Source organism: Siphateles boraxobius, unplaced genomic scaffold, assembly GCF_051911475.1.
Source record: "Siphateles boraxobius isolate OS27281-9 unplaced genomic scaffold, OSU_SipBor_1 26, whole genome shotgun sequence".
In the NCBI taxonomy this organism is placed as follows: domain Eukaryota; kingdom Metazoa; phylum Chordata; class Actinopteri; order Cypriniformes; family Leuciscidae; genus Siphateles; species Siphateles boraxobius.
This window is the reverse complement of record NW_027508876.1, coordinates 27,754,903-27,772,500: the sequence shown is the minus strand read 5'-3', so window position 1 is coordinate 27,772,500 and position 17,598 is coordinate 27,754,903. Positions and strand designations below refer to the sequence as shown.

At 37.3% G+C, this 17,598-nt stretch overlaps 2 protein-coding genes across 7 annotated transcripts in view; one reads left to right on the top strand and one right to left on the bottom strand.

The window, feature by feature from the left end:
- Positions 1 to 15,834, bottom strand: part of rhbdl1 (rhomboid, veinlet-like 1 (Drosophila)) — a 26,218-nt gene extending 10,384 nt beyond the window's left edge. Inside the window, exons 1-5 of one of the 6 annotated variants that reach the window (XM_077245389.1) lie at positions 15,764 to 15,834; positions 14,005 to 14,085; positions 3,983 to 4,141; positions 1,298 to 1,522; positions 1 to 30 (exon numbers count right to left, since the gene is read on the bottom strand). The exon at positions 1 to 30 is cut by the window's left edge and continues 119 nt beyond it. In XM_077245389.1, coding sequence (XP_077101504.1) covers positions 1 to 30; positions 1,298 to 1,522; positions 3,983 to 4,141; positions 14,005 to 14,025 — 435 coding nt within the window. In that variant the 5' untranslated portion in view covers positions 14,026 to 14,085; positions 15,764 to 15,834. Of the gene's footprint in view, positions 31 to 1,297; positions 1,523 to 2,364; positions 2,470 to 3,982; positions 4,142 to 10,898; positions 11,335 to 14,004; positions 14,086 to 14,846; positions 14,928 to 15,194; positions 15,258 to 15,551; positions 15,640 to 15,763 lie in introns of those variants that run through there. The other 5 variants (XM_077245387.1, XM_077245390.1, XM_077245388.1 and 2 more) reach the window with 5 other exon arrangements.
- On the top strand, positions 15,819 to 17,277 carry h1-0 (H1.0 linker histone). Its single transcript, XM_077245394.1, has 2 exons — positions 15,819 to 16,039; positions 16,146 to 17,277. Exon 2 carries the CDS (start codon positions 16,154 to 16,156, stop codon positions 16,751 to 16,753), a length of 600 nt encoding a protein of 199 aa, XP_077101509.1. The 5' UTR covers positions 15,819 to 16,039; positions 16,146 to 16,153; the 3' UTR covers positions 16,754 to 17,277.
- The last annotated feature ends 321 nt before the right edge of the window (positions 17,278 to 17,598 follow it).

Here is a 17,598-nt window from a genome sequence, read left to right as displayed (position 1 = left end):
CATCACACCGTAACACATAAACACTATGATCTGGAACACACAAACACAGACACGTTCAACAGTCTTGACCCTGTCAATAATGACATTTATTGAGCATTTAGACAAAATACTAAAATAAATCTTAAAAATGTTTCATGTGTTCTATGATGTTGTGTATCATATTTGATACAGTACATCAGGGTTTTTATGGCTCATAAAGTATGATATAGGAGAATATGAAGATCACACCCGAGGAGGAAAAACATCTCAGTTTTATTCAGAGGCCCAAACTGAGCAAAATATATGCAATTTAGTTCAGTTGTTATTTGTATTGCCAAAAAGTAAGATGAAATTCTGATTGCTTGTAATGTAAATCAATGATTGAAAAAAACTACTGGTATAAAATGCATAAGAGATTATACATGTTTAGTTTTATGATCAAAGCTCTGTAGTGGAGGGAGGGGGGGTATATTACGTATTAAAACATATAATACAATCCAATGCAATTATGATTGAGAGATGAACAAATAAACATTCCTAAAAAGCCTGATAGATCATATTTGATACATCTTATCATTTATTATGATAAAAAGAAAAAAAGATGTATGGATAATCAAGCAAACCTAAGTTGCTTCAGGCCAGTAAGTGTTCATCTTGAAATAATACAAATATATAAAAGCTATTATGTTTACTTTTAAAATCAGTAAAGATTTCACAGTAAAAAAGACATGTATACCAAAACCTGAAGGGGGACATTTTTAAATTTTTGCCTTTTATTTGCTTAAAAAAAGTATGAACTATCAATCAGATGACAGATCATGTTGATAATTTAGAAATTAGTTTTGAATATGATGCAGTAGGCTTTATAGGCTAAAAAAAATAGTTCCAATTACAACCTTTTTAACTTTTGCTAAGAAAGTTTGGTTGCACAGCACTTTATTATAAGGTGACGTAGTTACATTGTATTTCCACAAATAAGTGTAACCGGTTACACTTTATTTTAAAGTGTCATTGTTACAGTGTAATTAAATATTTAAGTACAGTGTAATATTAATTAACTACATGTACATACTATAGGGTTAGGGTAGGATTAGGATTTGGTTGAGGGTTAATTGCATGTAATTAGGCATAATTTACTGTTATTACTATGGAAATTACATGTAACATATGTAACAAGGACACAGTAAAATAAAGTGTTACCGTGTAACCTACAGGCTGGTGTATTAAAGAACGAAGAAACAAGCTGATCTGATGAACCTGTAATGCAACATGAAGTAGAAAGAGCCACATAGCATCTCAAGAGTTCAGAGAGGTGTACCTGTACTATGGTAATGATGGCCATGAACACAGGAGGTGGGCAGATTCTGTTCTGATGGAAGTACCATCGGCGGTCCGTCTCACATGGCAGAATCTCATAGGCCACATAGCGCACGAAGCGCTTGTACACGCCCAGCCCCGTCTCATCCAATAGGATCTCTCGCTGCAGTGTGCGACGCCCATTTGCAATGGCTCTGCGAAAACTACTGGACCGCTTGCTGTTCATCTGAGAGAGAGAGTGAAGTGGTGTCATTTATGCAGAATGGCTTGCTTAACCTTCATTAAATCATTAAATGATAATGTATACATAAAAACAAAATAAAACCTAAACAAAACTTTTAAATATATTGATAACCTTGATAACCTAATATATTGTGTCCTTTCCAGCAACCGTGGGCAAAAATTACACATAGATGTGCATAGTGTTATACCAACAAACACAAACCTCCATCAGGGCAACAAATGGCACACAAAAAATGCTATAAACATTAGCTAAATAACAAAGTGTAACTTAAAAGACCCTAATAGACATAACTAACAACAAAGTATCAATTTTTAAATTAATATTTAAAGAAACTTGAATCTTTAAAGGACTTCTGACAATGTGCCCTACATTAAGTATAAGGTATAAAAAGGTATAAATAAAATACATGTATTTAATAATGTCATTTTATACAATATTTAATATTTTAATTAATTCTATTTGTATATATTAATATATAGTCATTAATAAAAAAAATATATCTAAAAATATTATTTGATTATTTCATGTACTGTCTTTTTAAATTTTTACCATATATGATATGATGACATACAAGTGTGTTAATCAATTGAATTTAGTATTTTAATAGGAATTTTCCAAATATAAAAATTGCTAACATTTATATACATATACACTCTTAATAGACCACAAAACAGCGCCACACACACACACACACACACACACACACACACACACACACACACACACACACACACACACACACACACACACACACACACACACACACACACACACACACACACACACACACACACACAAAACCAGTTAAACTGTGACTTTCTTACAGATTACTCCATGTATGCAGGATTTCTCACACTCTCTTCTTTCTTTTCCCTGTTTCCTTCATCTCCCTCCTGCCCCAGATTTACACTTCACCCAAATCCTTTTAAATTCATTGCTTTCTCTCCGCCTCAGTCTCAGTCTCAGTCTCTCTTCCTGTAGAACATGATTTTAAATCAACGTATGTCTTGAATTCCAGCAACAGAAAAGTGCCATGCATCTTCGTATCATATCTCTGAGTGAGTCTAGTTAGATCACCAAAACTGTCAACACAGAGCACCACAGTCATGTGTGTGTGTGTGTGTGTGTGTGTGTGTGTGTGTGTGTGTGTGTGTGTGTGTGTGTGTGTGTGTGTGTGTGTGTGTGTGTGTGTATTAAAAGAGCCTGCGGCAAAATTGATTCAACTGTCTGTGCCAGAGTGAAAACACTTACGCCCCCTCGTATCGAGAGTGAGGGAGTGAACAAGGTCCTGAGAGGAACACGGATGGATTTGTAAAGGAAGCACGTGGAGGTTCAGCAATTACAGAGCTGAGACCTGAGTCTATTATTGACTGTGAGAAGAGCTTTTCATTCATGAACACACACACGCAAACGGCATTCATCAGCTCTAAGTGTCATAGAAATAATATGACAATCAAAAGTCCCACTCGATATTTGTGCATCAGGGAATCCATACAGTTGCATGAGCACACATGAACACAAACACACTGCAATGTGCACGTACAGTACGTGAAAATGTGTTTTGCTAAATTGATACCAAAGTGCAAAATCTGTCACTAGTTAAAATAAAATATTATATATATATATATATTACTGTTCAAAGTTTAGTGTCAGTAAGATTTTTATTTTTTTAATTGTAATTTTATTTCACAAGGATGCATTTACACCATTTTCTTTGGCGTTTAATATATCTTGATTTGCTGTTTTATGATTTTACCTTCGTATGTTACACCTATTTTACAGCTTGTATTTTTTTTCTCTCTCTTCTTTGTGCTTTATTTTCTTTTTGTACAGCACGTTGGTCAACTTTGGTTGTTTTTAAATTGTGCTTTATAAATAAACATTGTATTGTATTGTATTATATTGTATTAAATTGATAAATAAATTCAAAAGCAACAGTAAAGACATTTATAATGTTACAAAAACGTAAAATGTTAAAAAATAGTTGAAAATAATAAAAAAATGTTTTGTTAATCATATTAGAATGATTTCTGATGGAACATGTGACACTGAAGACTGCAGTAATGATGCTGAAAATTCAGCTCTGATCACAGGAATAAAATATATTCAATAGAAAACAGTTATTTTAAATCATAATAATATTTCACAATTAAAATGTTTTTAATGTAGTACTAATGATTAACTAAATGCAGTCTTGGTGAGCGCAAGAGACTTCTTTCAAAAACATTTAAAAAATCTTTTAAAGAACTTTTATATGGTACTGAAGCTCAGAAAACAGAGCAGAACATTTGTGAATATCTAGTTCATGCATGACTCTTGCATGACTCCAAATGAGTGCGGTCCACATCCGCAGTGCATGCTTATAATGTACACACAGTAACACAACTCTGTTTCTCAGCAAACACATCGAAAAAACCTGGAAGTTGCATGTGTGCGTCTCACCAGTTCTATGAGCTCCTGGTAGCAGACGTGTCCGTGTTCGTTGCTCTGTACCAGTGCCAGCAGCATCTCCAGTTTACTGGGGTCCAGCTGTAACTCATGGTGCTCAGCTAGACTGGTGAAGTTTTCCACTGCTATAAAACCAGTCTGCTCTGGGTCCAGCTGAACACCAACAGGAAGAGAGAAGCAGCACATGATTAGTTTATACGCACGCACATACAGTAAACATTCAGGACTACCATGCATTTATTACACAAAATAAACGTAAAATGCTCCATGTGCTTTGCATTTGCTTGTATATTTGCTATACAAAAACCATGTGTTCAAAATGTAACAGTATGATTCAACATTACGCTAAGGAATAACTGGAATGACTCCCAGTGGGTGAGCAATGAACACTTTTTGCAGTACATGGGTGAATCTGTGATGGATAAACATACAGAATGATCTGCATCAGAATAACAGCAAGATGTCTTTATAGTGCATCAAACTGTTTGAAAAAGAAAAAGAGAAAATCCTGTTTTCTATGATATGACCTCTTTAACATGGATACACACACACGGTTAGTTCGAGGAACTGCGGTCGTGACTCAAACGAAGTCATTCTGCACAATTCATCTGTCAGCAACACACAAACACACACAGTCAAAGATTCTGTAGCCATTACCGTGTGAGTTTGTGTGTAACTCTCAGCCTGAAGCTTTTCCCCAACAGATCCAAGCAGGAAAGACAACCCAGGAGAACACAAACACGGCTATTTATGCTGTCTGACTTTACTCTGAATTACTTCTTTATGCTATATTTAGGAAGAAAGGGAACATAGTAGGAAGAGAAAGGAAGGAGACTAGGAAATTAAAGGAAAGCGATGGAGGAAAATTATGTAAGGGAAGGAAGGAAGGAAGGAAAATGTGAATAAATTAAAGGAAAGGGATGGAAGAAAAGGTTGGAAGGACGGATGGACAGAGAAATGGATGTAAGGAATGATGGAAGTAAGAAAAGAAGGTAAGTAAGGTAGGAAAATCAGGAAAAACATTAAGAAAAGATAAGGAAATAGGGAATAAAAGTAGGAAAGAATGAAATGTGGGAAATGAGTAAATGAAAGGAAAGGGAGAAAAGGGTGGAAGGAGGGACTGATGGATGGAAAGAATGAAAGAAAAGAAGGAAAAGAGTGGACATTTTAAAAGAAAGAAAAAAGTAAGGATAGAGGGAAATAAGGAAAGGATGGAATAAAAGGAAAGAATGAAAGGTAGTGAAAGGAGAAAGAAAGAAAAGAAAAAGAATGGAAATTAGGGGAAATTAAAGTAAAGGGAAGAAACAATGGACGGAAGGAAGAAAGGAAAAAGGAAGGAAGAAATGGATAGAAAGGAAGGAAAAGGGAGGAAAAGAAATGAATTTTAATGAGAGGAAATAAAAGAAAGAAGGGAGAAAATTATGGAAAGAAGGAAAGGAAGAACTGACAGATGGAAGGAAGAAAAGAACAAATGAAAATAAGAAAAGAATAAGGAAGAAAGGGATGGAAAGTAAGAAGTAAACTAAAGGGGAAGGAATTAAGGAAGGAAGGGAACGGAGGGAAAGGAAAAGAAAATAAAGGAAAGGGAAGGGAGGGAGGGAGTGTGGAAGGAAGGAAGAGAAGGAATGAAGAAAGGAAGGGAAGAAAAGCAACAGAAAGAAAGACAAACAAACTAATAAACGATCTGCTTGCCTGTAATAATGTAGAAACAGACAGTAGAAAGAGGAAGGAGAGTGAGTGAATGTGAGGGGTCTGTTTAATGAGCGGAGGATAAAGGATGGAGGGATGAGAGCAGAAGACACATGTGGAGAGAAGGATGGAAGTGAAAGAATCATTTAGTGAGGCGATTCAGCACAGAGGAGAGCGGCTGCCGTGTCACCATGGTTACAAATTACCAATGTGTCACCCTGAGAAAGACTGACACTGTGTGTGTGTGTGCGTGTGTTTGTGTGTGTGTGTGTGTGTACACATCGCCAGCGACTGATCTAGTTCTGTCACCTCACACCACATGATCATACACAAATCACAAATAAACAAGCGTCAAAACACACCACGTTACAACCACAGATCTACCATGATATCTGAATACAGTAATCACTAAAGTGTGAACAACATCTGTTTATTATTACAGCTGTGCCAAAACATCAGGCCAGTGACCGGGGTCACGTCTGAGCTGGAGTGCGTCTGATGGCCTGGGCATCGATTACATGAGCGAGAACAAAGCCTGTCGTTCGGCTAAATGTGCTAAAAAGAGCCTTACTGTTGCCATGGTTTCCGATAATACACACCATATGGCTGAGCGCAGAAACATCTGAGCAATGATATGGTGTTAGTAGTAAAATATGTCAGCTTTCTCATCACAAATGATCTTAGTTTTACACTGTAACCCTTACAAAACAGCACTGGGGCAGTACCACTTAAATATAATATTATTTTCATAAATACCATGGTTTGTGTATTTGAAATAGAAATCTATTAGCAACTTAGATTGTTTGATCTGGAAATGAGATATATTGAGAGATCTCATTTTGAAACTCTAAATGGAGACACATTACTGGGGTCTTTTTCTCAGGAGAAACATCTGAGAACCAGGAGGTCAATTCAAGTCCTGACTGGCCGTTGTTTTCTTCACACTATCACTGCATCTGTCCATGAGGAAGAGTCTTAGAGGACGGACCGCTACTGCTGTTTTATGCTAATATAATGCTAAATATGGTGCGGCAATCCAACTATCAACTGCCCTCTTTCTCTCCGAACAGCTGGTGCCAAAGAAAATACTGCTTACACACACTCACAAACTCACTTATACGCACTCACTGACTCACACACACACACACACACACACACACACACTCACTCACTCACTCACACTCATTGACTGACTCACACACACACACGCACTCACTCACACACTCGCAAACATATTTGAACACCTTCTGATCAAAATGTTGACTGTGCAAAAGTTCCTGTCACGGTGTTGTGAGTGGTTGCCAGGGTGTTGCTATGCAGCTGCTAAAAATACTCATCATTAATATGAAAATTAATGTGCAAAAGTGACAAAAAAATAGTGTTAGCAAATCTGTAGTATAGGAACATTATAGGATCCACAGTAATGGACAGACCATAGTAGGCGGTCACATGACAACATCATCTGCAGTTATACAGTCGGGCTACAGAAAGTAATAACTCATTCATTTTCTCTATAGGGAAACTGATTTTGATCGAGAACTTATAAAGCTTTACTAAGTATAAGCAATAGTGATGCTTACCTTCATAAGCACCCCTAACTAAACTCCAGTCGGTGAGAGAACACGCTGAGTAATTCAGTCATTTAGAGCTGTCTTCCATTAATTCAGTTTATCACACATTGCATTGAATGTGTGTGTGTGTGTGTGTGTGTGTCTGCATGTGTGAACTGTGTGTGTGTGTGCATTAGAGCCAGAAATAGTCTGAGCTCAGCACTGCTTCCTGCAGCAGAAAAAAAAAATCATAATAAACTGAAAGGTTAAGCATCTTGCCTTTACACAAACACACACACAGTAGCTGCAACACACTCACACCATATGTACACGAACACGCACACACATACACTCAACACAACAAAACAGTCAGGCATCATATCCGTCTGAGAACACACTTACTGTACACGCAAAATCAAAAGCACAACACATGTGAAAACATATGAAAGACACCCACACAATACCAACACAAACACACACACACTGAACTGATGACTGTGTGTCCCTCGTCCCCTGAAGGCAAAGATCAATTCTGCCCCTCCGACTGAATGATTGCCTTTCCTATCAATCAATCAACCTAATCTCACAGCATCAGCATAGATTAGACAACAAAATCAAACACACACATTCACACACACTGATATTGCCTAGTATAACTTCCAGCATCCTCAAATTATTGCTTTAAATATACAGTGTGCATTTACAATTCATGTACAGGCTCTTCTAAGTTTTATGAGAATACACACTTATTATACGACTAGTTATTTAGAAAGCAGCAATGGATATATAAAGTGGCCACAGAGATTCTAAGATGGTTGCCGGGCGTTGCTATTGTGTTTACAATGATTTTACACACCATAGTTTAATACTTATAATAAGGGGCGTGTTCAAAACACTAACTCTAATTATGTGCAACAATAGTAATCACACATCAGTTACACTCTAAAATAATTTGAGCTGCTACACTGTTTGGCGGGTAAATGAATGTAAAAAAATATTCTGATTATTATAATCCTTATTAAGTAATTTGAAGAATGTATGAATGATGCATATTATCATTATTATGCATCATTCATAAATTCTCCAAACTACTTATTATAATAGTTATAATATATATATTGTTTTTATTGAAACAATACGCCTATTCAATTATTATATATTAAACTATATATATATATAATCTGGTTATTAGTACATATATTTTTTAAATAGTTATTAAATGATTAATATTATATGAAAGATTAAGTATTTTATCTACAGTAGTGTTGTCAAATACGATTAATCACATCTAACAAGTTTGTAAATGTATATAAGTGAGTGTGTGTACACATACAGTACATTCTGTACATACATACATACAGTATATTATATATTTACAATCGGTGAATGAATGGGTGAGTGAATGGGTGAATGTGAGGCAACATGTAAAGCGCTTTGGTGGCCATTGGGTCTGTTAAAGCGCTATATAAATGCAGTCCATTTACCATTTACAAACCTTTGTTAGATGTGATTATTTGCAATTTATATATATATATAATATTTATTTATTTACAGTATATCAGTATTTATATGTGTGTTTTGTATTATATTATTTTAGGGAAATAATCAGTAAAGAGCACAGAACTGGTATCACTGCGGATGAATTACCAATGCAAAGCAGATATAAATCAAGACCAGAAAGCGTGACCTTTATTCACACACCTTAAGCCTTACATATCTGTCTGAGGAGCTGCTTTTGCTCCAAAAACTAAACCAATTAGCATATACTCATGCATATGTATTCAAACAAGCTGTTGTCCAAATCCTGATTCATTTTGAGTGCAAAATTGTGCTGCCAGGACTTGGAAAGAGCGTTCAAATGTTAGTTTTGCCAAGAAAACTTATCCCGCCCATCTGAATGTTAACAACTCCTTGTAATGTATGTGCAAACCCTGGATGAAGTGTTCGTCAGAGCTCTTACTGAAGCGTCCCACTGACCTCACTGTATTTCTGCTTCTGTAACTACAGAGAAATGCAATAAACAACATCTTGTCATTTCACGACTAAACATATTTTCATATTTCTTGGTGTCTGTTGCTAACACTAAATCTCTTGAAGTGCTCTGCTGTTTTCTGATCAATGGCGACTTCTTTTGAGTGTTTTTGGGTCTCCTCTTTGAGTTTCCTTCCTTTAACTGAAGGAGTTTTTCCTGTTCTTATACAGTGGAAGTGTGTGAGCGCACGGCTACTCAGAGACAATCCGTGTTATTAAAAGCATCAATGAAACTGAACTGAAATATCAATATCAACATCAACATTAAAATGACCAATAGAGTTCAGTGCCCGGAAACTTTTTCAGCGGCGTTGGTTCGGAAAGTATTGTTTTTCATTCACTTCTCCCATAGGGATTTCTATGAAGTCTTCATTAAAGCGTTATAAGCCATGAACCAAGACAATCAGCAACGCGGTTAATCATAATATATTTCAAATATTTCAGTATTTTGAGAGAATAGGGAGAGCAGTGCTTCATGAAAATGGGCGGAGCCATCAACATTTTTTTGAGGCATGTTGCTTGTTTCGACTCTGATTGGTGGAATTTTCTGTACAGCATCATGGGTAATGCAGTTTTTCCACCATGAATTCTGCTGTTAAAAATGATTATTTTAAAACTAAGTGGAGATGATGCGGGCTGACGGCTTCAACAGAAATAAATACATTTGATTTGAACAACCTTGTAGCTCACAGTAGGGCTGTTTTTAAAGGTTTATCGTTAAAAAATCTATTTCCCAATGGAGAAAATGAAGTGTGTGAAGAATTTAACTGAAATGGGCTGAATTTAATAATCAATATTGTGAAAAGCAATAATGAAGTTTAATTGAACTGATCTAAATGGAATCGAGTTGAGCAATCTATACTGTTAAAAGTGCTAACGAGTGAAACTGACTTAAGTGAACTGAACCGAATTAATCTGATCGGAAATTTCAAGTCACCCAATAAAATAAAATAAACACACCCAAAAAGCTGCATTGCCACATCCTTGGATTTAATATCTGCCAGTTGCTGCTTTGTTTGAATATGAACATATATTATATTGAAATATAAAAAAAAATATATATCATATTGAAATATAAAAAAAATATACTTTTATTGAGCAAGGATGCATTAAATTGCTCAAAAGTAACAGTAATGACATGTATGATGTTAGAATGATTTCTAAAAGATCATGTGACACTGAAGACTGGAAAAATGATACTGAAAATTCAGCTTTGATCACAGGAATAAATAACATTTTACAATATATTTAAATAGAAAATGGTTATTTTAGCAGTATTTCACAATATTACTGATTTTTGATCAAATAAATGCAGCCTTGGTGAGCTTACGAGACTTCTTTCACATACATAAAATAGCATGCATATAAGTGTAATTTCCAGATATTAGCATACACAGAACCAAGCGAGTGTGGAGCATCTTCAGTAGCAGTGCTGATGTCTAGTGTACTACTACCAGAGTAACAGCCACTGACTGAACATAAGGACCTCTCTCAGTCTCACACACACACACACACACACACTCCTGTACTCATTCATTCAACTGTCCGTCTCGCTCCATATCGGCCTAGAAACACATGCACACATATGCACATCGACACACGGGAGGATGCAGTAACCATAGCAACCTGCTGCTGCTTACCTGCTCTTGTATGAGCTCAAACAGAGAGCTTCTATCCATATACTGGGCCCTGGTGCACACACAGCCACAAAAAGAAGGACATAGGGGGATTTCACACACAGAGACACGTCCACACACACACACACGTTCGTCCGTCTGTGCGGCACGCCTCCCCAACGGGGACCGAGACCCCTTGCACACACTCTAGCGAGGGCCAGTGGTGTATCTGCAGGATATCTCCCTCAGGTGAGGTTTGGTCCAGCTTTGGTTGATCCCAGATGGGTTAAAATCCAAAGTCCCAGTCAGCATCCAGAACCCATAGATCTTTGTGACACTTTTGCACCCGCTTCCATCCAGCAAAAAAAAAAAAACATCACCTTCAGCTTGCAGTCAATGCACTTTCTGTCCCTTTCCTTCCTCTACTCTGCCCTTCCGTCCCTCTCCGCTCGCCCGTCTCGTTGAGCTCGTATCGCCTTTGCCTCTGTAAATCTCTCCCTCTCTCGCCCTCTCTCTCCTCTGTCCTCCACAAAGACTGTACTACCTGAATACCAATGAAGGAGGGGAAGGAGGCGGCGGTCTGCGGCCAATCAGAGGCCAGGGAGGCGTGTCCAAAGAGCTGCAGCTCTCCATCTACCCTGCAGGAGTCTTAAGACTAAACACACAAACACACATTCACTGCAGTGCACACACACACACACACACAGGCACACAGCGCAAGCGCACTCAGGTTTCCTAAATCAGACATTAATCACACGCAGCAGATACTACAAACCCTAAAACACGCTGTTCAGTCACAGCTTGTGCTTGTAATATCCTGGTGTTTACATATATATATATACACTGAAACACTCTAATTAAGTCATTTGGCTTAGTTATTATCTCTGAGGACTGTTTAACTGTGGTAATAAATGTAAAGATGAATCTCTAAATGTCTCTGTGTTATTCATGATGGTATGAATGAATAAAAGTAATCTAGTAGATGTTAATGGCAGTTTTATGTTATGGAACGTTTAGAGGATTATTATCATCAGTGGTGCAAAAATATGGGATTTCTTTCAATAACATTAGGATTGCATATGATGAGGATCCGGTCTGGTTAGCAGTGGTACTGACCCCTTGTGTGGATATATTGCTCTTCTTAGATATCTGGGTCATAATTTTAACACAGTTTGTTACAGATTGACTCAACTCAGACTAGGAAGCAGCCCAACTGGTAAAAAAAAAAATTCTTTGCATTAAGCCTGTACAAAATCTCAACAGATTTTCACCCGAGGCAAAACAGGCTGTGCAGATTTTCTTATTAGATACAAGATTGTATGACAATACGCTCTATTTGTTGGTGTTAATTTTAAAGCTCACATTAACTTGATTTGAGATGCAAATAAAACAATTATATATATATATATATAAAAATATACTATATATATATATGTTTAAATATACAAAAATATACTATATATATATATATATATATTAAAGTATACAAAAAAATGTATATATATATATCAAAGTATACAAAAATATATATATATATATATATTTCCTACATTTTTTATATATTTGTAATATATCAGAATATATTTAATATATATCAAAATATACTATATATATATATATATATATATAGTATAGATTTTAATATACAATTACATAAATATATTTCCTCAATTTTTGACTATTATATATATATATTGGAAAATAAAAAATAAAAACTTAACTTAAAAATTTAGCCTACTGTTTATATACTTTAAAAAAACAAGTGTTAAAAATATACTTTTTCCCACATGGGTTTCTGTAGCACAAATAGTTTGGGACGAGCTACACACCAAAATTGATCAGTCAAGTGTTAGGGGTTTATTCAAATCTTTAACTCTAATTATGAATAATAATGCCAGTCTTAGCAAACACCACTAACAATCGCGACAGATTTTAACCTGGAGCTAAACTGATTGTGGAGATTTTCTTCTTCAACAGAAGTGTTTTTGATAACACACTCTAATTGTTGCTGATTTGACAGCTCACATGGAAATAAAAACATCTTAAAAATAAAAATCTTGCGGGTTCATCACTTCCTGGTCTCTTTTAGAATGAACATTAACCAGAATTTTGATTATACGCTGACCATGATCATCTTTTTGAATATGTCTGGTGTGATTGAGACTGTTATAACACCTGGCTGTTACATCTACAGCGTCTCCATCAGGTGTCAAGGTGGATCAATGACGCTGACGGACACATCATCAACTAAAGTGTGAGTCCATTTGTGACTTATGATATTCAATATTACTGATACTTGTGTGCTATCAATCCATTACTGGCCTCATGTTTATGAACTTCATGACCTTCACGACTCTGGTAGTATAATATAAGACAGACAGCACTGACCTTGATCAATGAGCATAAATACCCATTAAATCTGTTTTTCAGAGGAAGCATTAATCAATATATTTTCCCTGCATGTAATCACATTAGCCCGCTGACTATGAGGTGTGGATTCAAGTGCATCAGCAAAATAACCAGTTGCCGCATTTAGATTATTTATATGCATATTTTTCATTTGTTGATTTGTAAGTAAACTAATTGAATAAAATATATTGTTAGAGAGGGGAAATATCATTTTTAATAACCTATATACTAACGCCTCAGTAATCATTGCAGAACAGAGCAGTGTTGCCCTCTCCTGGTCAAACTTATGCAAGTCATTTTCTATACAACACACAAAGACTTTTATTCCACACTTGCATGCACACATTTCTCTTACTGGACATTTTAAAGACATACAAGTATGATGCTGATCAAATCAAAGTTTTTAACCCAATATCCCCTGATCAATTCACAATGTTAAATTAGCAGGGTCCAGTGCATTACAAAATTCTTTGAGTCCTTATAATTCTGCTTTCTTTTCCAGTGTGTTCTTATATACTATTGCTTGCTTCATATGCCTATTCTGGAGGTCAATCTGTAATTTCATGTATTTTACCTGTTGTTAATAACTAACTTTTAACAGACCTGAATTGATATGCGTTCGTGCAATTCCATAATAATGCACAAAACCATATCATTTTAAAAGAAAACCTTTTTATATAGAAAATTACACTTTTGTCATGTAGATATGCATAAGCCGTACCGTATTAAACAGGTATCTCATGCGACGCCTGCCTTATAGTCTGATGTCATGCAGTGATGTAGTGCTCATCTGCTACAGTGCCTAGATAGGAAACAAATTTGAAAAATGTTAATTACAGCATATTAAATGGCAAAATACAATAATTCTGACCCTATGTGAAGGAAACTACATAATTCAGTGGTCAGTACACTGGGTTATTACTGCCATTACATGAGTAAATAATAGGCCTAATATAATGAAAAATGTGTAAATGTAATTATTTCCTGGAGCAGTTTACCTTGTTGTTTCTAGTCCTACTATTAGTATGTAAACATGTAATATGTGTATCTATCTATCTATCTATCTATCTTATGTATATAAGATAGATTTATCTAATTGACATGGGTTAAGTGCACACAGACTGAAGGTGCTGTTTTCAGCACTAGACACCTGCAGACACCTTACACTACGTCACAATAAGAAGCTGTATACTAGCCTGTATCAAACACACACACACGGGGATGACAGTGATCACAGGTGTGTGTGATGCGCACTGAGCTTACCTAGTACTACATGATGTAATTCTGTTACAATCCAGTGCAGGTGTAACAAAAGAAGCCATATCTTCAAGAGTCCACGGCTGTCTAGCAGAAACTAATAATCAATATTATAACAAAATCAAAAAAATAAAACAGTGTTCCATTTTGAGTGTTATTCATGAGTGCCCGCGTGTAAGTTAAAGCATCACGCGCTCAAACTTGAGTACAAAGTTCAAATAAAAAGGCGACTAATCTGGTTCATCAACTTAAGCTTAATTACAAATATGTAGTAGTATAATTAAAAGTTCTGTAATGCGGGCTTACAGTAGATGTGAACAGAAAACCCTGAAGTGAAGAGATTCAAGATGGCGTTCTGACTGAAACACCATCCAGCCTGAAAATGTGAATAACAGAAAAAGCCGGAACGATAGAAATATAACTGTGCATCAGCCCGATAAGAGCCTGAACTAAATTGATGACTTAATAAGTGAACGGTGGGATAATAATGGAAAACAACCCGACGGGATACGCGCTTCCCTGCCAAACAGAGAGATAACAAAAGAATGCGCGAGCGTTTAAAGCATCCAGTCCAGTTTGATCTGTCTTAATATGTCTATCGGATCCATAACGCACAAACCAACGGGAATGCATACACAGATCGATATGGTCAACCTGATCATGGTGCCGGTGGGTTCTGGTCGGTAAAGCTGGTCTTTGGGTCGTTGGCAACTTTCCTAACATCCGAGCTCTTCTCCCAGAACACTCAGCATAGGAGCTGCCTCTTTATATACTATAACGTTTTACTCGTTTATATCTATAGCTCATACATGACACCGACACCTCTTAAAATGTGTGAATATGACCCACAATATGAGAGCCACTTTATTTCGCGTACATTTAATTTATATAAGGTTTAACAATAAATAATCGGAGAAACGTCACGCGGACTCAGTGGCCAGACTGTGTTAGTTCGTCAACTACTTCAGCTTATTAAAAACGAAAACGACGTTTTATATAAATCAAACCCACCCTGTCCTCCAGTGTGTTGATGGGGCTTTCATATACATTCGGTGTTTTCCGGCTCGGTTTCGTTGTTTTGTGCTATTTTTATGCGAATTCTGCAAAATCCATCACTACGCTCGCCGGTTTGAGCTGATTTTCAGGGAAAAAAAGTTCATGTCGCAATGAATTCAGGCTAAAACGACACACGCACATAAAGCCCAAAGCCTCCCCTCTCAGACCGTTGCGTTGGGAGGGTCGGTATCAAACGAGTCTGGCTGAATTCGGCCTCAGTTCGAGGAGGAAGAAACACAAAACAGCCCGCGCAGATTTCATGGAAGCCCGCTTGATCAGCTGCTGGCAGTTGGTGTTCTCATTCACGTCCGCGTGGAGGCTTCATATATAGTACAGGCGCACTTCGGCGAATAATATACACACTTTCAACGGCACTCGTTTGTGGGTTATTTGAATAAATATTTTAATTCAAAACTAAACAAAGACCAAGGTGTGACGCGGAGGTAATTTCATCGGCTATCACCAATTTTTAGCATCTCCTCAAGAATTTTCTCTCACTTTCTCGTGAAAGAGTTTTTGACAGTTGTGTTTTTGTTTGAAATCCTCCAGGATTGACCATGGCTGAGACGGCAGCTACACCAGCATCCAGGCCCAAGAAGGCGAAAAGCTCCAAGAAAGCGGCGTCGCATCCCAAATACTCTGACATGATCAAAGCTGCCATCGCCGCCGACCGGAGCCGCAGCGGCGCGTCGCGTCAGTCCATCCAGAAGTACGTGAAAAACCACTACAAGGTGGGAGACAACGCCGACTCCCAGATCAAACTCGCCCTGAAGCGTCTGGTGGCCGGCGGGCTCCTTCGCCACACCAAGGGCATCGGAGCTTCGGGATCCTTCAAACTGGCCAAAGCTGATGACGTCAAGAAGCCCGAGAAACCCAAACCAGCAGCCGTGAAAGTCAAGAAGCCAGTCAAAGCCGCTGCCAAACCCAAGAAAGCCCCCAAGCCCAAGAAAGTGGCGAAATCCCCAGCGAAAACTAAGAAAGCAGCCGAGAAGAAAGTGAAGAAGGTGGCGGAGAAGAAGAAATCGCCTGTCAAAGCCAAGAAAGTTGTCAAGAAGGCGAAGGTGGCCAAACCTGCCAAGGCGAGCAAAGCCAAGAAGGCGAAAACGGCGAGACCCAAACCCAAAACATCGACCAGGAAAACGGGGAAAAAGAAGTAAAGTGATTTTCAACCGACCGGACTGATTCATTCAAAACTCGGTGTAAATAAACTTTTTGAAGCAAATGTTTTTTGGTATATTGTTATTTTTCTAAGGTCTTTGCGCGCGGACTTCAACCCCACACTTTTACAGTGTATTTCTCCAGAAACTTTTTTTGTGGGCAATTGTGACTCTATAAAGAAGATCGAAAGACATCGAAACGGCTAAAATTATTTATTTTAAAAAAAAAAAGATTCCTGGATGTTTTTTTTTCTTCTTTAAATTGAACTGTGTTGCACACTATTATCATCCTCATCCAGTGACATACTAATTAATTTGCCAATTAGATATGTCGGTAGAATATATATTCTTATTTTAAGTCTTTATTCTAGGACTGTGAAGAACGATTAAAATGTCTTTGTATGAAGAACGGTGACTTATATGATGGCGATGTAACGTTACAGAATCAACTTGTGACGTGGACAGTTGTAATTTAGCTCCATTGCTGTCCATACTGTGCATCAATAAACTTCTCTCATTTCAAACGCAGTAGTTTGTCTGGTGTTTTCATAGAGTGCAAGCAGATTAAACGGGTACTATGACACTCTGGTCCCGCGAGAGATCGGGGTCTTCAGGGACCGCAACCTCCAGTTGATCTCAGAGCGAAAGGTGAAGCGCATCTCTGGGTGTGACTCACTGCTGCCCCCGCGGTCTCATCGGGGAACTGCAGCTGTCAGTGTCACGCTGGGGAAAATGCAAATGTTTTGATGACGTGTACTGCGGCGACACGAGAAATACCAACAGTCCAAATGAAAACAATTTCAAACTGAAAGAAAAAGTAAACTGAAAAAAAGGCCCAAATTAGT

Bases quoted from the DNA above. Each gene is read 5' to 3' on its own strand.
- h1-0 (XM_077245394.1), top strand. From the start codon at position 16,154: ATGGCTGAGACGGCAGCTACACCAGCATCCAGGCCCAAGAAGGCGAAA.